We start from the raw sequence: 20041 nt of genomic DNA on the forward strand, positions 1-20041 counted from the left end.
TTTCCAAATCGCATCCTGACGGGTCTCTTGCGGGGGATCTCCCAAAAGTTAAGTACAAATATTTCACTTCAGAAATGAAATCCCCAGGGCGCTCAATGTGCTTTGCTGCAGATTAGTGAGATCCTGCGGAGTTATAAGATTCCTGAGATGGAGGGCTGAAGATTCCAGGAATTCTCTCAAAGGTGAAATGATTAACCAAGCTTTTGTTCCTAGAGCACGATAATGCAGAAAGCGGCGTCCCGGGCGGGTCTCGTCTTCTGCCTTCTCTGCAGTGTTCACAGGCCTCACATTTGAGCTGGAAATAAAGAATGTCATTGCAGAATTGTCAGCGAAATGAAGAGCTAAGTGCTAGTGACAAAAGTACACCACGATGGAAAACAGAGCGGCTTGCTTTTCCTCTGAATCCTTTTCTGAACATTTGTATCTGTTTTATAGGCACAAGCAGTTATTAATTTTGCAATAAAACATGCGATGTGCAGCAAAACTTGTGGAAGGGGTAGAAAGAAGAGGGAATTTCAGGGCAGAGACCGTGACAGGGATTTTGCCGATTGTCTTGGTAAGAGGAAAAGGTTTCCCCTGCCTTTTCCTCCTGGAATTTGCCATCAATTCAGCGACCAAATTTCGCTTTTTCATGTCACAAAGGACATTGCAATGAGCTGTTCAGACAGAGAAGCTCTCGTATGTGTTCAGAAGCTTAAACAGGGGTGACAACAGAGATCACAAAATGAAAAGGTAACAGGCTCCTTGCAAAAGGCATTTTTTAATGCACCAGCGGTTGTTATCCTGCACCAAACGTCCATTTTCAGTGATGCTGAAATATAATGGTAGGATTTCCTTGTTTTCTCCCCAAAACAAATGTAAAATTAAAAAATATCACTGAAATCTTGTAATAGCTGGACAATCACACACACACACAAAGACAACACTTCAGCAAGTGCCAAACACACACATAGATGTAACAGAAGGGTTTTATCTCTTCCTTCACTGCTTGCTATCATTTTTTCAGAGAATATATCCATCATTTTATAGGCCAATATGAGTAAAATTAATTGTATAGTTACACTGAGTGGTTTTGTATCATTTATTTAAGAAGGTAAGCTATTAGTCGCCCTAGAAATTCAGCAGACACCACAACCTCTGGCCTTCCTCAGCACTGCTTGCTTATTTAAAAAGATGGATGGGAATTTATTTTAGTCCTGTTTAGCACAGGTTGTTGGGCACAGCAAATCAACCACTTCCACGAGTCTCCAGAGAGCAATTCTCTGACGTGAAGGAACAATTTCTTCTATTCATCATAAAATTTCCTATATTCATTAAAAATGTATCTAAGATCAGCCCGGGGGTAAACACATGGATATCCATTGTAAAAGGTTAGATTCTTTAGATGTGTATTATATAGCTTGCATATAAATGTCCAGTTTGACCTTTTTCTTCTAAACTGCTGCGATCCACAGTTTATGCGGAGCTGTCACATTTATTTTGCATCCACGCAGAAGCCGACTCGCATGCTGTGCGCAAAACACCCCTTAAATCACTGCTTTAAATTAAAACCAAAAAAAGTGCCTGGAATTCGCTTAAAACACTTTAATGGAAACGTATCGGTGCAAACAACTGCCTGGTGGAAATAACCTGAAGAGTACAAAATTTATTGCTGTGTTCATTGCCGGGGAAAATGGATGTGCCGGGGGGTTCTTCGGCCTCTGCTGTGTATTTTTTTAGCCCTTGTCCTTGATCTTTTTTTGAAGTAGAGCTCGGTGTCCCCAGGGCTCCGTGTCCACAGGGCTTGGAGTGTCCCCAGGGTTTGGTGTCCCCAGGGTTCGGTGTCCCCAGGGTTCGGTGTCCCCAGGGCTGGGGACGCTCTGTCAGGACGTGGAGGACGGAGGGAGCTGCACTCCAGGATAACCAGCTCCTCATTTTGACAAGCCCTTGGCAAAATTTTGCCATTTTGCTTTGCCCAATTAAGCAGTTGGTGTCACACATCTGGCTTCCTACAGCCATCAGCATTGATGCTTTTTGTATTATCCACACAACATTACAGTTTGGGTCTTCTATGTGCTGTGACCCACCTGTCCCCTGAGTTGGGTAGGAGGGAGATGAAATGGATAAAATGTGTAAAACACCGTTATTTGTCCTGGTTTGGGCACAACGAGGGGACAGAGGACACAGTTGGGCTCTGGTTTGGGGGTGGTGGGAGGTGACAGAACATCAGGGGCCACCAAGCCCTGAGGGACAGGGCCCAGGCCTCGGCCGTGGCGGGATCACGGCGCCGGCCGCCCCAGCCACCGCGGCACCTTTGTCTCCGCTCGGTGCCACCCCTGCCCTGAAGAGCCGCGTCCCCTCCTTCTCCCCCCAGCCCTGCCACCCCCGGGCCAGGGCTCCCCCGCGCCTCTTTTCGCGGGAGCGGGCGGCTGGAGACGAAGATCCGCCCGGCCTGTGTGGTTGGCGCGCCCGCCCGCCCCCGGCGGCGGCGCAGGCGCAGTGCCCGCATTCCATCATGGCGGAGCGGCGGGTCGGCGGGCGGCAGCGCCGGGGTTGAGGTAGGGGCTGCGGCGGCGCGCACGGTCAGCGCTGCCGCGGGGGCCGCCGCGGCGCGGCCCGGGACGGGGGGCAGCTCCCGTGGGCTCCCCGCTTCTCTGCTGGGGGCTGGCGGGAGATGGGCGGCGGGGCCAGGCCGGGGAGAGCGGCGCTCCCCGCCCGAGGCGCGGTGGGCAGTGCCAGGAGCGGGCGGCCGGCTCGACCCGCCGGCGGGAGCGGAGCGGAGCCCGCCGAGCTCGGCGCTGGGGGCGGGGAAGCGCCGGGTACCGGCCCGGCTGTGGCTGGAGGCGGCCGGGGGGGCGCAGCGAGGGGCCGTGTGGGGCGGGGGGGAGCCGGGTAGGAGGTGGTCGAGAGGACAAGCGGAACTTTAGGGTGCGGGGTGGGTGTTGTGGGGGGAGCCCGGGGTGTGGAGCAGGTTTGGGGGGTGGACGTGGCGCACGGGGCAGGTGGGGGCGGCTGGATGTGTGGGGGCACAGGGGAGGAGAAGGGCTGTACGGATGGGCTGCCCGTGGGGAGCCGGGGCTTTGGGGGTGCGGGGGGGGGCGCTTAACGGGACAGCCCCGCGGAGCCGGCAGCGCCCGGGCGGTGGGGGACCCGGCGGTGTCCCCGGGGGGTGTCCCCGGGGGGTGTCCCCGGGGGGTGTCCCCGGGCCGGGTGTCCCCGGGCTCCCCGCATTCGCTGTTCCCGCCGCCCGTTCCCTCTCGTCTCCCCAACGCACTAATTCTCCGTCTCTCTCTTTCCCTTTCCTCTCCTTTTTTTCTTCTATTTCTGTAGGGGTTGAGATCTGAAGTCATGTCGTCCCCCCCCCCTCCAGCTTCCCCCTCGCCACCCCCCTTCCCCCGTTCTCCCTCCTCGGCAGCCGGAGCCGCTGCCTGCGAATGCCACGTAGCCTTCTAGTTGTTCCCCTTGGCTGATCAGCAGCTCCAGTCCCAGACACCTCCCCCAGCTCCTCCTGGGGTCGGGGCAGGGGGAGGTCAGTCCTGTCATCTGCTGTTTGGGTGGTGACCATCTCTTCTGTTTTTTTTCTTTTTATCCTCCCCCATTCTGCTTTCTCCCCCTCTGCAAAGGTGGGGATCCTCCTGTGAGCGCTTTTCAGCGCAGTCCCATTTACTGCCTCTTGCAAAAGGCTGTTGACTCCAGCCCTGAGCGGTGTCTTTCCTGGGGAGGGCTGGGCGAGAAGCTCGGGGGGTTCGGGACCCCCAGCCGCCGCAGCCCCTCGGCCGCCTCTTATTTGCGTTTGTGTTTCATGTGCGGCACATCACAATAATATCTGAAAACGGGGTAATAATGTGTTGCTGGCAGGTGTATTTGCTTCCGTGAGCAGCTCGTTCTCAGCTGCTTGCTGAGTTTTGCTTCTCTTTAAAATTTGCTGTTTGGATTTCTTGTTGGAATGATGGAAATTTTCTGTAAAGTTCATTTATTTGAGGTTATATTGTGTTTCAGTTTCTATCCATTTTTTGAATATTTTACGTCTTTTCTGCCCTGTGGTAGCTAGGTTTTTAGCACTGGCAGCCCTTCCTTGCTTTACCCGATGCCTGATTGTGAATATTGACACACAGAACCGCTGCAGATAAGTTCTTCAGCAGCCCTGGTCCGCATATGCCTATGGTCTGTGATTCCTAATGTTTTTATCTTTATGACACTTGTTTCAATAGGGAAATACTATCTCAGTCACAGATGGAAAGACTGAGGCACCGAAATATTTATGGCCCAAGGTCACACAGGAAGTATGTGGTGAGGCAGGGAATTGAATCTAGATTTCCTGAGCCTCAGATTAGCATTTTAACCAGGGAAGCATCCTCCCTGCATTTTAAACCAATACATTGACTTTGGAGTTAATATCCAGTATAAAAGAAAACACTTCTTGTTTTTTTCAGTATCTTTAGGAGTAAGAAGCAAAACACGAGTTGCTTCCCACACTTGCATTCCTTTCCTTATTTTATGTAATTTGTGTGTGAAAAAGGATAAGGTGGTAAAATAGGAAAGCTGTTGACTTTCTCGGGGCTCTGTGTGTGTAATCATGCGTGTTGAAAACCAGCCAGCTATTACGCTGTCCTCTCTTTTAGATCTCTCTACCTTCCTGCATTCCAAAGTTTTGGAATGCTGTTGTTGTCTGGGAATAATTTGCTCTTAGCCAGGATCAAATAAATCTAATATTCTGCAAAGCTGTGTCGACAGCAATCTACTTTGTGTTCAGTGTTACCCTTAGTTTGTGATTCTTAATGCAGCAATCTCTGAACAAACAGGGCTCGGACTCCTGGAGCAAGATATTACAAGTTCTTCACTCCATTGGAGGCCCAGGATTGTTGCAGTGAGTTTTTGAGAAAATTGGCCTTAACTGCAGTTAAGCAGCGTTTGGACAATGAAGTGGACTAATTTCAACTTCTTGGGCTTGGTATCTCCACAGATGCATATTACAGGCTGTTTTCATTCCTGCTCTATTAGGATAGATTATTTTTGTTTGTAAAAGCTGGTGGTTAATTTTACTACAGTGGTTTACTTGCCAGTGGTTTTGGGGAATTGGATGTTAGAATAGCTTAAAACAATACTTCCCAGTGTATTCACCTTTTGAGAGAATACAGATAACTTTGTCTACACAAATAGGTTTCCTGCCACAGTGCTTGATCACAAACTGCATCTTTCTTTGATGTGCTGAGACCAAATTTGCAACAAAGTTGAATATAAATGTTCTGTACAACACTTTGAACGGGCTTTTGTTTGGGGTTTTTCTGGCGGCTGGCGTTAGCATCATGTTGATTGTGTGGCTTGTCACACCCATGCCAACAATCTTTCATCTTCTGTGTTTATTTTTAGGAAAGGTTTGGTGAGTTCTTAAAAAATAAGGTTTCATGTATACTGTGCAAACAGTAAAACTTGGGGCAGTTGTGTTAAGGAGAGCGAGTGCGTGGCCTTGGCAAAGCCCCGCTGGGAATACAGCGCGTTTGAGCGGTGTATGGATGGAATTGTAGATCCATTTGTGGACCCGTTATTAAAAACTGTTTCAGAATCTCTTTGAGTGAATTTCAAGCAAACTAAAATCCATGTTTTAAGCTTAGAAGACTGAAACTGGCACTTCGATATGATGACCAGGACTTGGAAAACTTCTTGTCAAGCTATAGAAGTAAGCTTGTAACTTTTTGAAGAAAATAAACTGCTGGGGAGGCATTCTTACAATATTCTGCACCAGAATCATGAGCCGGTATGAAATACTGTAAGAATGCCTTCCCTAGTTAGATATTTTCTGAATTTCCTGACATCATTTCATTTAACCAGGGCAGAGTTTTAAATTTAAATCTCTGAAAGGAGACGAGAAACCCCCAATATTAGTAATACTGCAACAGTCAAGAGACTTCGGGAAAAAGAATTACATTTCTCACTTCTGATTTTGCTATATCTCAAAAAAATGGGGTCTGAACTGTTGGTATTTAAAGCTGTGGTTCCTCATTGCTGCCGTTTCAAGGCTGGTGAATATCAGAGGAGTAACCTTTTCCTTTTTTCCACCTGTTTTTAGCACGTTGTCATGAAGCTTTCCAAAGTCAGGCTGGTTAGTTTTGAGCTGTTATCTTTGCTGCCAGACAGACCTTCACTGAAAAGTTTTGGATTCCTGAGTGAGGAGCACACACTGAAGTCTTTATTGCATTCTTGAAGAGCTTATTGTAAAAGCAGCGATAATTTATTCTTTCAGTGGTGCTAACACAATCCTTTCTGTGTATTGACCAGCAAAGACAGACCGCTGGCTCTGAGCCCTTCGTCTGTTCCAATCTCAGTGTAAATCTGCTCTTGCTCCCCATATCTTGACTGATGTGGAAAATGCCTCCCTTTGCTCAAGCTTGAGAAAGGCGATGATTTTTAAGTGATTAAATATAACGTTTTGACTGGCTGCTGAAGCTGTTCGTTACCTTCCCCTGCTGGAGCATCTTTAGTGGAGCGGTTTCTAGAATAAAGCTGCGCTGCCCCGGAACAGAAACCTCTGATTGTGTTTTCCAGATTGTACGATTTATGGCTTTTTTTTATGTCCCCTATCTAAAGATAAATACTTTCATGATAATTTAAATCTGAACACATTCACATATTTTTTTTAAATGTGATTTTTTTTTTCATCATTATTGTTATATAGAGGAATAGAGCATAGATAACTAAGTAAATGCACTTAATTACCACAGAATGTGCTTCAATTGGGAACCATCTTCCTAGGGTTCGAGTTACCTTTTAGTAATTAGATTATAGACAAGCAGTGGAGTGTCTTTGGCTAATATAGCATTAAATATATCTGCAGTGTTTACACAGTTGTCAGGTTTTGCATTCTGTGCGTACTGAATAGATGCAAGAAAGCTGTGTAAGGTCTTCTGGGTCTTTCCCAGCGGAGTCTTCCTTGAGTTTTATTTGCTGTTTCTAGCAGAGTTAATCAGTGGCTCTTCTCTAATGGCTTTTGCTGTCTTATTGAATGTGGATTGTTTGCTGCACCTTTTTTTCCTGAGGACTTTATGTTTGCCAAGTCACTAGAAAAGAAATTCCTATTCCTTTTTTCTTGTCTGCAGAAAGAAGAGCGAGGGACAGCACAGCACATTGCAGCCGCTCACCGGATAACGTTTATCAGCAGGAGCAAATTCAAGTCAGGAGAGTGTCAAAGGTAATTAGACATAACTTACTATTCTCCCAGATTTTGTGAAGCATTTTTCTCTGTTAAGTCTCTAATACTTTTAAGGTGGAATAATGTTAAAGTATTTGACAGATTTCTAAACTTAAGATGCCTTTTTTTTTTCCTGGAAGAAATTGTTTGATAACATGTTATCAAATGGAAAAAATGAACTAAGGAAGGAAGAACTGATAGAGTTCTTGAAGCAAGAAGAGGTTTGGTATTTCCAGAGAAACATTATTGATTTTATGAGGTAGCAACCTTATCTTCACAGAACATTCTCGCTTTCCCTTACCCCTGTAGCTGGACATGTTGTCTTAGAGAGCCTTGTGTTATTGGCCTTTGGATAAAGTCAGTTCTGGTTTTAGTGAAATGCGTTTCCTGGGCAGACAGCACTCAGGTGGGTGGTTGCGAACGTGCAAGTGACTAGCTAGGTACCCTTACTCAGATACTTTTAGTTGGAATTAATGGAACTGAGCTCCTCAGACACAGAATTGCTCAGGTCGTGGAACTGACCTGCTCCAAAAGCAGAAAACAGCCTGTCAGAGATTGCCACAGCGTGGCCCGGCTGAGGGCAGGAACCCTCCCACTTGCTGCTTCTTTATTAATGAAGATTCCTGTGACTTGTCTTTTGTTGTACAATGCTTCAAGACTCTTATGTGAAACCATAGCAATTGCGTTCTTAAAAATACAAGCAGCCAAAAGAAAAGATGAGTTTTAGAAACTGTGGGCTATGTCAGTGTGTTTTACACTGGAGGGCAATAAGCAGATGCATTGTGAAGTATTTGTGAATCAGAAAGCACCTGTTTGATGTAAAGACATAGAATAGCTGTTCCATCTTTTGGAGAGCTGATGTGGGTTTTCCTGTGATGGGGGATTATCTGTGCTGTCATCAGGTCCCCCTCTAATGAAGTAGTTTTCATGTACGACTTTGCTCTATAATTCAGTGTAACGTGCTCGTCTCACCTTTGTAAAGAGCAGTTCAGCTGTTTTTCCCAGGCCCCATCTTGTTTGGTTGGCAACAGAAGAAATCAAGAAAAGAACTGAATGGCAACTAATCAATGTAGAATAGAATGTGATGTGAAACTACGTCAGTGAGTCTTTGGGGAGAAAAGCTGGGGGTGTCCTGTGAGCAAAAGATCAATCAGCAGAGAGATTTCTTACAAGACAAAAAAAAATTGGTAACCATGTTATTATAGTCTCCTAGAGCTGAGTGGGTGTTTTGGGGAGGAAAGTCATTTGACCATGTTACATATGGGTTTATAAATTTACATGAAGTATTTTAATCTGCTGTTCCATGCCCTTTATTAAATAACTTTAACATGGATATCTCTGTAGTGGGATGAGTTGCTTTCGGTTCTGCTGTGTGAAGTATTGGAGTGTTGCGAACCAGCAGGGTGATCTGTACCATGAACACATAACCTCAGTGGGGTTCGTTGTACTATGGCAACCTGAGATTTCTTAAAATATAAACTTTATAAAACATACACTGTCATCCTTAGATTCTTCAAAAGTGTGATAACTGACACTTATGCTCTTATGTAAAGGTGTGATGACGTGTCTGGGCTTGTAGCAGGTTAGCTGCCTTACCAATAAATATTTAAAGCTCAGGTATAGAAGCAAATTATTTTAGTGTGTCCCCACGCATCAGCTGAACTGGGATATGGTTATATGTGTGTTCCAAATGCTGAGCAAAGTGTTTGCTTAAACCCCACGTATGATCTCATACTCGTGCCTTACCTTGCATTTTCCATGAACTGAAAAAATGCACGTGGTCTGTTACTGAGAGACTGCTCAGATGTGGTAATTGAAGTAATTTATGGGGGTGTTTTAGCCCCTGGTTTAAGCATAACCTGTTTTAACCAGACTCATTTGTTGCGCTGTGCAGCTAAAGTGTTACAGCACGAACCTCTTCGCATGTTGCACAAGGGAAAGAGTCTTCAGTCTGTGTATCAAAATAATCCTTCCGTGCTTGCAGTTTGCATCATCTCCCGCCATTTGAAGAAATCCTTTGCTTTTGCTGTATTTCTGTGCTTGTTTTTGAAGCCATATTTTGTAAGGGCGTTCTTCAATTGAAGCTTATTTCCATCAGTGCATGGACAGGACACCCCAAGCACATTTCTGATTCGCAGAAACAGGTTGAATCAGAGCTGGTGGAAAATCAGCCTTTGCTTTCCTTAGTGCCCACAGGAACCTGGATGCAAACTCCTGCTTGCGTTCATCTCGTGAAGTCCTGGTGTTACTTCTGTTTTGTTGGATTAGACGACAGCTGACAGCTGGGAGCAGTCTGGTGGTAGGGAACCTTTCCTGGAAATGGAGCTGTTAGTGTTGGGGTTGATAATCCCCATGACTGCTCTCAGAGCCAAGTTTAAAACAAAAGATCAATAGTTGTTCAAGATGTGCAATACAACCCTTTGGAAAAGAACTCCTGGATCAGATCCCGTTGGTGTCACACCAGCTTTGTGCATGTGTCTGCCATCCCATAACACCCTCTGGGTTAATTTAGGACAGGTACTACCCAGCTCTGGCACGAGCAAGGGCTGAGTTTTGGTGTTTCCCTGGCGTAATCACCAGAGGTTTCGCTGGCTTGGCAAACACGCAGCGTGTTTGGTGTCTGGAAATACAATGCGTACAACAAGGGAGAAAAGCCACTTCAATTTACCCGCTGGCCGCTCCTCAGCCAGCTCCTCCTTGAAGATGACAAGAAAGGCTTTTAAAAATGCTTAATACTTCTCCCCTGCTCTGAAGGAGGTATTCCTCACTTACAGGCTGCTTTGGAGCATGTATTCCTCTTGCGGTGGACTTGTCCGCACATACAACAGCCATTTCTTTGGATTGTTTCCAGTCTTTGAAATAGAATGTTTTGCCCTGAAAATGACAGAGATTGGTAAATAAATGTGCAGAACTTGTTTCCTTTACAGGGGGAAATTATTGTAAAAGGAATTCAAATTTACCTTCCACTTCAAGACCAAATTTGTCCCATAGGAAAGAATTTGACTTAGTTATCCAGATATTTAACGTGTGTTTCAGAACCTCGGAGCACGTGCAGCTCCCTGCAGAAACATGCAGTTCCCAGCTTGTAAATCTTGGCACAGTTTCAAACATTTTGCTTCATCTGTTCAGGTCTGGAGTTATGTAAAGGTCTAAATTCTGGTCACCTTTTTGCTGACCAGTTCAGGCTTCTCTGTGGCCATTCCAGCATTATCACCAAGGTTCATTTTCAGGTACGTAATAGGTCTTGTGTTGTTTAGAGTATAGTGTTGTCTTTCTAGAGTTGGGTGTATTTTATTTGCAAATAAATACACCGTTGGCTTTCCAGCTGTTCTTTAGCACTGAGGGTGTTCTGACTGCACCATGAGACCTCTGAGGACGCCGTCACTGCCTTTGTCCTTTGTCGTGTTTTTCCTTTCTCATTTGTGATCATGTTTTTCATTTCAGCAGCGTGCTCTGCTTCTTGGGACTCTGGGCAGAAGTGCTTTTGGAATTACTTTTCAATGAACCACGCTCTGTGTTATTTCTGTAACTTCTGAGTGGCTTAGATAGACATTTGGGTACAGAATTTCAGTAGTATGTTGTTAATGTGTGAATAAACTGGTTTCCTTCAAGGCCTGAACAACCAGAACAATGTTTGGAAATTCAGGGGCCATGGTTTCACACTTAAAAAATCATATTTAAAATAAATATGTTGTTACACTGCATTTATTAAAAGCTTTTTTTATACGAGTTTGACAATGTCGTGCTTTGTGTAGCTTTAGGACATTAAAATGAGTAACTTGACTTCTCCCAGAATACGTGATCTATCCTGCCGGCGGAAAGAAGCACTCAGGTTTGCCTATAATTGCTTTTCTTTTTAAACAACATTGATACAGCTGGAAGATATCTCCATCCCATTACTTCTTAAAAACGGAAGTAAGAATGAAACACTTGACGGGCTCAGTCCTTGCAGGTGTTCAGCTCCAGCACTCCCAGAGCTGGAAAAGGACCTTTCGGGAATGACTGGCCTTCGTTTTATGGGGCTGGTCACTTAGGAAGCAGCACAGAATTGTGTAGGATGTGACATAAAATAACCAAAACAATGAAGAAAAGTATTTATCTAAAAATAATGTAATGTTTACATTACAGAAATTGTTAATGCAAACTTTACAGGCTTCATAAATGAATCATTAAGAGGACAGACATGGTCCTAATATGACCAATAAGGTTGTTGTTAAAGAATGGCTCAAATCAAGTGTCCTTTGGGCATTGACAGATCACTTCTTCCAAACTCCAGTTGTTAACAGTGGCGTTTCTCTTGTGACGAGCAGCAAGAAGGTCAGCGGGCCCGGGGAAGATGCTGTGACCCCATCAGTGGGCACTTGCTGGTTTTGTCCCCATGGAGTAGATCTGTCCAGTCTCGAGAGATGGAGTTTCAGGCTAGAAAAGAATTCTTCAGTGCTAAAATAGTTCTTCAGCGTTGTGGGCGTTGCTTGTGTAGTTTCTATTTGAGGGTGGAGTGGGACAATTGTTTTTATAGCTTTCCTGGCACAGTCATGTCAGGAACCTGATCCAGATGGGTAAGGGCAGGTGAAAGTTGATATTGGCTCTTCTGTCAAAGTTCCCATGGGTCTTGGTACGTTGTGTCTGCTGTTTCGCTGGGGTTTTGGGGTTTTTTGTTAAACAAGCATGTAAGGAACAGTTAAACTTTTTGGAAAACACGGAGATATGTTTTGGAGTTGTCACTTTTTTAGATCTCCAAAGAGGAAAAAAAAATATGAGTTTCTAGAAGCAAACAGCAGGCGCAGATGCAGGAGCCTCGGGCTGTGCTCTGGAGCTGGGATGGGCATTTTGGTGAGGTGGTTTGTTGTACTCAGTCAGAATTGCGAGCTCCTGGCAATACCTACATCAATATGACATCAAGCTTTCCAGCTGGAAGTATTAAAAAACACTGAGCGTGTTTGTTGGGTAGGTCATGAAGAAGGTTTTCACATCCAGGTCCTGGTGCCCTTCTGGCTGGACGCCCAACTTCACACGGGATGGGGCAGACACATTCACTCGGGTGGCATTAGAAATTATTTCCACCATTTGAACCAAGCCATATATTTAGTTGTGAAGAGCTGACTGTTCCGGAGCCGTGGTGGTCTCTGCAGAGTCGAGCTTAAACTGAGCTTCTGTTCAGTCTCTCGTTCCCTTAATTTTGCTCAAAGTAAACCAGTCCACCTAGAAGGTCTCGTGTGTGGTCCTGTGGCAGAGGAGAACTATTTTAGGATTGGGATGATATCTTAAATACCTTGTTAATACTGTTTATTTGAAAAACTTGGGTGGGAGAGGGTAGCGCTTATATATATATATGTATGTATTTCTTCCCCCATCACCCCCCAAATGTTTCCTGCCTCAAAACTGCAGGCGGCCTACATTTCAAATCAAGGTTTTTTTAGAATTCATAAATAAGGTTTGGTCTCTTTGACAAGGCCATTCCTTAGCCTGAGCTTGGGGATGACTTTTGCGTCTAATCTTACAGTGTTTTAACAAACTTTGGAGATCACAGATGCAGAATGTAACTGACAGGCTAAAGTGTGTTTAAAATACTCCTGAGTGTGTTTGCGAGAGTTGTGCTGGAGTTTCGGGCATGGCAGCATCTCAGCGTTTTCTGGATCAGAACACAGGGGGTTCAGATCTCGATGTGCCCGCAGATCCAGTTCTAGATGTGACTTTTTTCCAAAGGTCAAAGACAAAATGAAAAATCAAGTCTCCATTTAAGTAATAAGCTCCTTGGAACAGGATTTTTTTTCATATGAAATCCAGCACATGCGATAATGAAAATTCAGTCGTTGTGATAGCTTCTGTGTGGGATTATAAACTTATTTGCTGTTTATGAAATGTGCTCAGCTTCTGCTCTGGCCGGTGTTCTCCCCATTCAGGTTGTGTGATGTCTTTCTGGAGAGAGGTTTTTGGTACGCTAGGGAAGTATTTTAATATAGCAGGGTTGCTAAGACTTGCCCGATATATAATTCTACTACATATTTGCACTGTAGATAATCTGATATTCTATTAACATGACTACAGCGTGTAATTCCAATGAAAAGGCTATTTTTAGCATATGATTTTTTCTTATTTTATACAGCACTATAAACCAGATCTGCTGGACATACAGACGGTTTGTTTTCACGTGCCCTGCGTTGCAAAGTCCCTGTTCCTGCCGAAGGGGGAACCGCGTCTGTGAAACTGGATGTGCTGCTGCTGTTACTGGTGGCTGCCGTTTGCACAGCAAAACTATTCCAATTGTAACCTTTTCTTAAAGGTGTTACTGTTCTAATTTTGAAACTATTTTAGACTGTTTATTTCAATTTCCAGACATCTCCCGAGAATCCCCCATGTTTTCCAGACTTAAGGTGTGATGATCTAGCACCAGATAGGCTTGAATGAGCTGCCTTTGCTTTCCTGGTTTGCACAGGAGCACAATAGCTGGTTTCATTTAGTTTAAAATAGATTTTTAATGTTGTGAAATAAGTAACAAAATATTTTCGCTTTTTAGATGCGCCTTGAACAATAATCTTTGAAAGCAGCGGCTCCAGCTATTCCTGGGGTAGATTGCTGTTAACTTAGCAATGTGATATCCACTGTTATTTCTTCCAGCTTTGACTCAGGGGGTTTATTTCTGAGATGGTTAGTCCCAGTTCTCTTTGTTTTAATGGCTATGATGCCGTGTGGGCTGAATGCATCCTTCAGCTCAAACAAGCTTTGGGAATGACCTTTAGCTGACGTCTAATAGAAACCACGGTAAAGAAATGAATCAGACCAGAAGTGCCCTTGCAATAAAAATGAAACTATTTAATCCCACACCGACTCAAAAATCTCCAGTGCCTGGTGACAAAGTGCTGGAAGGTACCTCCACAAATTCTGCTGCTGATGCGTACAGAATCATCCACTAGTTCTCAGCATCTTCCTTTGCGACTCTAAAGATGACAACATTTCCCTAGTCTTTAATGCTCGCAGGTGGGACTTTCGCTTCTTTTCAGTCTAGAATTTAAATTGTTGTGCATTAGCTCACCTTGAATGCCAATGCAGCCTGTGGATTCTTCGTGCAAACGCTTTTTTGTTCTTTTCTTTCTTCCCTTGGCCCTTTGTGCAGCGGGCAGTGGTGCGGGGCTGGATTCCTCCTGCAGAGCGGCCGCGGGGCTGGGAACGGCTTCTCAGGACCCACCTCTGCTTCTTTGGTTTGTTTTTTCAGGAAATTGTGCTGAGTATGTAATAACTTTTCAGGAATTCTCCTGAATTTACCCAAATAACACCTACTTCCTTGAGTGAAACAGGGACTTTGGGAGGCGAAGTCGTCGATACGATGCTCAGTGGGAAGGTTTTCTTCTCCTTGAAAGGTTTCACCCGTTACGGAGGGAGAGGTTGAGTCCCATGTCCCAGCAGAGGTGGTGCCTTCAGAGCATCAGTGCCGTTTGCTGCTCTCTTAGCAGTATTTGCAGTGCTCTAAAAGCAAAAAAACTTGTTTTTTTACCAAGTCCATCAGTATACGGTGGGAATTTCTTCTTTACGATGACTGTTCAGCCCCTCACAGGCACCCGGGCCCAGCTGGGCGGCAAAATGTTGGCGTTTGGAGGCAGGTGAAACCGCCCAAGAGTTATTTAAATGGTTTCGTTTACGCCAGTACTTCTATTTTCTCTGCCCATATGGAGGTTCCTACTATGAAATTGTATTTGCTATTTTTGGAGGTTGCTGTTAGCTGTATAAAAACATTTGTTTCATAATACTCCAAGTATTGAGTTCTTCCTCTGAGAAATGGGAGGTTACAGTACTAAGTAGAATGTTGTGTGTGTGTAAGTGTCAATCCTACCTGTGTCACTGGGCAGTAGATTAAGGATTCTAAACCCCACAATGAGTCCTGAGTCCCCCGTGCTGCTCACTGATGGGGACGAAGCCTCGGACACTTCTCTTCAGAGAACTGAGATACAAGAGACTGGGTTAGAAACTTTGAACCTGTATTTAAAACTGCAGGTGGTATTGGGACTTGGTTTCTACAGCTGGTTATTTTGGTTGGTTGAATACTTGAATGCAGATGTAGTTGCTTTTTGGCGAAGGGTTTTCCCCTTTGTGTTAAGTGTTCATTTCTGTCGTCTTTGAGGTTCTTAGATGAAAGAGGTTGAGACAATACACATATATAAAGTAGTTTCAGTCTGCCTGTGTCAACTGAACTGCTATTGTGGCTCATAAGCCTTAGATCTAACCTCTAAAAATGGGAGAGATGTCATGGAAGAAACTTCTGCCTTCATGTTAACACGCATCACCATGGAGGTGTTTTTCAGTGGAATAGTTCTATACACTCAGATGAGTTTGTTTCCTTGGCAGGGGTAATTCCAAATCCAACAAATAGGATGGAACATTATTTTATTCGGGAAATAAATAACATTCTAGGGTGGTTAAGTATATTTAGGACAAACCTGATACCAACTGAAGCTCTTATTCCAGACCGTTTCTGAACGAAATGAGTTAGCGCCAGAGGAAACACGAACAGCCAGGCTGTGATATTCCTCCCATTATTGGTGATTTGGTAATTCAGCCCTCCAATTACAGAATTAATCACGCGTTTTCCTTTCTCTTTTTTTTCCCAACCATGTTTCCGTGCTGGTTTTATTTTGATATTACTTTGTATTTTTAATTGAATGAATCGGACTGTCCTAACCGCATTTTGTCTTCCGCCTGGGTTTATAGGAGGTGATGGGAAGGGAGAAGGAAATGTCAGCATTTCCTGTATCCTGTTATCTTGTGCTTTTTATGGCTGCTGAATTAACTACACGCTGAACATTCACTGGTATTTGGGTTGTATTTTGACGTTTGGATTGTATTTGTACTTACTATAATTGTGTAGAAGCCCAGAACTGTGCAGCACTTTTCCATCTGCAGTTCTCCGCGGTGCTGGTTGAGGACATTTGTCCAAAGTGCTCTGCTCTCTTGTGATGACTGACATGTACATGTAGGATGTGAATGATTTGCCTTAAAGCTTGTGTTCTGGAGTACAGGCAATTTCGAAATTGTAACTACAAGTTTAGGAATGGAGTGTTGCATAAATGGAAATTATGCTACTGTGTAATTGCTTCACTTAGCAATTTCATGGCTCGTGGCATGTCAAGTTGAATATGCGTGATGTGTATTTGAAGAGTGGGTTTTTGGAAGAAGGATATTTAGTTCTTAAATCCAGTACTTAAAAAGGAAAAGTAGGATAATGTATTAGAATAATTGGGTGTGCTCCATAATGAGGAGCTTGGATATGCGGCGGGTGATCCTCCCCACGCTTTCAAGACCGTCAGTTTGCACAAGTGTTTAAATGTGCAGTGAAACTAGAAGTGGATGTTTTATTGAAAGTCAGTTTATTTGAAAGTCTTTGGGGAGAGCTGAGGAGTGTTGGTGTCTGAGATTTTCCTACTGAGTTTTCAAACGTTCTTGAATTGCTGTCATTAAAGCAGCCGATATCATAGTGCAAGTGTTTGTTTTGTGGGCAAAAACACAAAGTCCTGCAGGCGCTGTTGTGTTTTTCTTCTGAACTGTTGGTATCAAGTTTGGCAAAAGAAGGAAATGATTATTTGGGAGAGACATATGTAACGCTACCGCTCTCTTTGTGTTTCAGCAGCGGGGGACGTGAGCAGCTGCCCATGAATGGTTTCCAGACATGATGGCCGACCAGCCACCTCCACTGGAAGCGACGCCGCTCTTGAACGAAGTGCCGATTCTACCTCACATGGTGAATGGGGACAGCATCCAACAGGCGAGTAAATCCCTCCAGTTAGGACGATTCACTGTGGGAGCAGGGATTTCAGCATTCAAGAGTGGTGTAGAAAACACAACAGACAAAAAAACGGGTTGTTGTACAACTTGCGTGATGGCTGAAAGACGATGAGGCTTGAAATAAAGGAGCTATGATACCGATTTGCAGCGTTAGAAAAGCACGTGGTTCTCAGTGCTGATATCAGTAAAACAGAAGTACAAACAGAGAGAGGCAGAAAATCATTCAACATTCATATGGTGGAAATGTGAAAGGATTGCAAACGAAAAGGAGTTTTTGTTATATGCATCGAAGTGCTTTAAAATTAAACTAAAATCGAAGAATGAAAGGAAAAAGTATAAAGTATGGATTTAATAAAGCACTTGGGATTTGAGAGCTTGTCTTGAAGCTCATGTAAAATAATCAATAAAGATAACCAAGTGGGTGCCGTGCCCTGAGCCAAGTGGGTGCCGTGCCCTGAGCCAAGTGGGTGCCGTGCCCTGAGCCAAGTGGTCTTTTGCAGGGAAATGAGAGGAAAGACCTTGGCTTCTTGATGTTAAGTATCTTCATTAAGAATTACAGTGCAGTGGTGAAACCTGAGTATATTTAGTTGAAACTTTAGAATTTTCTTGGACACAACCCTTCAGAAGTGCCTGGTATGATTAGAAATACAGGCAAAAGTGAAAGCAAAGCAACTTGAGGCAGAAGCTTGTGTAAGTGATCAGTAAACTTGAAGTGAATGTACTGGTTTGATTCTATAAAAACAAAACACAAATTTGAAGGCGTTCTGTTCCTGGAGATAAATGATGATTTTGTTGAAGCAAGGGACAAAACTGCTAATTGCTTTAATCCGATCGATATATAACTTGAAGCGCCTGATGCTGATTGAAATAGGAATTAGGGGATTAATCCAGAAGGAAAAGTTGCATGAAAGTTTCCAGAGGATAACTGGCATATGAAATTATTATGAAGGGTAACAGCAAAGACCTTGGTTTGTTTGAATGCATGGTGGATAAACAGGGTACAACAAAACAGTCGTGAATTGTTGAGGGTCTGATAGACCATAAAAGCTGCAAAGTTTAAATGAGATAGCAGCTGGGTTTGATTTAAAAGAAAAGAAGTCTACTCTGTTTTTTTTCCTCAGACTCTGGAGATAAAAGTACAATAACTGTGTCTGAAATAAATAAAGCTATAAGGTCTCTGAGCTCATTCTGAAGTTCCAGCACTAGCACCGTGAAATTGTAGCGCCTGCGCAGCTGTGAGGTTATTCTGTAGGTGCCGTTTCGTGTTATACGAGGAGAAGGGATCAAGTAGCTCTAACTGGACACCATCTCCATAGCCGTGTGTCCAGCACGGCTGGTACAGCCCAGCGTGTGTGATGCTGCCACGGATTGAATGGCCCAAGGAACGTGGCGGTTGTGGGAGCTCTGGGAGCCAGTGGAGGCTGTTTGCAGGCAGTCAGCTTTACAAATCAAGAAGGAGAAAAAAGGTACAAACCGTCCTATCTTGGAGATGTGTGGGGAAAATGGCATTTGAAGAGTACGCTGAAGACTGATAGTCCTCGAGACTTAAAACTGAATCACGTTGGAAATAATGACTGTCTAAGTGAAAAATCTTCATGGGGCCAGGAACACGATTTCATGTTGAAGTGCCAACATTTTTCACTCTAATGTGTGTGTATAAACAACCGCATTGTGTTGCAATCACATCTACAAGTTTGCTTTTAAATAGAGTAACTTAGTAGCTTTATGAACACAGATGATTTTGAATTCTTTCTGTGCGGGTGCCGTGCAGGATGGGCCGTTACAGGCTATCAGCCAGTGGCCTTGTTTTCAGAAGTGCTTGTGTGCAACACGTTGAGGTGTTGCCATCTGTGCCTCTAACTTGGCTTAGATTGAGTGCTCAGAAGCACTCCGGCTTCACTCCGGCTTCCTGGAGGTTTCCCTTGGTGGAAGGGAGATGGAACCGCATTTTTTCGTTCATTATTGTGAGTCATTCCTCTGAGACATTGCCCCGTGCATTCCTGACATTCCAGCCTCCCGGCCGCTCTGCAGCCCTGTGATTACACCGCTCGCCTATGAGTTCACTTAATAGTTTCCTGAACTATTGGTAAGAACTTCAGTTAATTTAAACCTGTTCCCGAGATCCGACACGTTCCCTGGATTTCTAAAAGAATCTCTTTCCTGCCTCCGAATTTCCTCGCCCGGCACAAACCATCTGTCCTGGTTCTTTGTCCAAATCCCCGGCCCGTTATCGTCTGTTTTCTTTAAACAAGTGACATCACTTCTCTCTCTTTACTCTTGAAGTCAGAAATTTACTTGTATCCTGAAACGACAGATCTGCTTAAGCTTCAGGGGTTTTAATTCTGCCATTTGAAAAAGTCTTGTCAGTCATCTCTCCGTCTCATGGAACCGTAAGAAGTGTTACCGACGGGCTAAAGGGCCTTTCCGAGGGGGTTGGGTGTTTTACTCATGTCCAGAAGCGACTCGTCTACCTCAGGTAAAACTGTCGTAGGCAAAGTGAGGAAAGAAAGAAGGTGAATTTTATTAATAGGCATTTTATTGCTTCAGTAGAAGAAGAAAAAGCAGCGTGAAAATGTTGACAATAGAAGCTTAGTTAATTATTCTGAGTGTATCGAGGGAAGCACTTCTTGTAGTAATTGGAGAAAAATACTGATTGTGTAAAACTAGTGGTTTGATGTGAAAGTAGAGAGACATTTCATTCTGCCCATCCCTGTTTGTCATCTTGCTTGTTTGCTCTCTGAAGTTGCCACAGCTGTATTGTTTTAGTCCACCATGTGGGTATAGGGTAGAGCTGGGTTTTCTTTCCTGAGTAATTTCAAAAATTGAAAATAAACCCACCTCTTTTGTTTTCTACAGGTTATTCTTGTACAGGTGAACCCAGGTGAAACATTTACAATTACAACTGAAGATGGACACATTCAGTGTATTCAAGGTAAAGGAAAAACTGAAGTACCGAATCCAGATGTTTTGATGCTGGAAATGTTATTACTAGTATTTGTCTGTGAAGTGTCAAATGTGGTTTTATATGTTCTGCAGTGCAATAGATCAGATTTTTCAGTTTGTCCTTCAAGCACAGATGAGGCAGCACTGGGTAATTCAGTT

At 44.1% G+C, this 20041-nt stretch overlaps 1 protein-coding gene across 4 annotated transcripts in view; it reads left to right on the forward strand.

The window, feature by feature from the left end:
* Window positions 1–2477: 2477 nt before the first annotated feature.
* Window positions 2478–20041, forward strand: part of LOC309444285 (fibronectin type-III domain-containing protein 3A-like) — a 37254-nt gene continuing 19690 nt past the window's right edge. The window contains exons 1-4 of one of the 4 annotated variants that reach the window (XM_082061965.1): window positions 2478–2537; window positions 7074–7165; window positions 16782–16919; window positions 19796–19871. In XM_082061965.1, the coding sequence (XP_081918091.1) occupies window positions 16824–16919; window positions 19796–19871 (172 nt within the window). In that variant the 5' untranslated portion in view covers window positions 2478–2537; window positions 7074–7165; window positions 16782–16823. Of the gene's footprint in view, window positions 2538–3369; window positions 3509–7073; window positions 7166–16781; window positions 16920–19795; window positions 19872–20041 lie in introns of those variants that run through there. The other 3 variants (XM_082061964.1, XM_082061966.1, XM_082061967.1) reach the window with 3 other exon arrangements.

This window comes from Streptopelia decaocto (genome assembly GCF_964273445.1).
Source record: "Streptopelia decaocto genome assembly, chromosome: 10".
Classification (NCBI taxonomy): Eukaryota; Metazoa; Chordata; class Aves; order Columbiformes; family Columbidae; genus Streptopelia; species Streptopelia decaocto.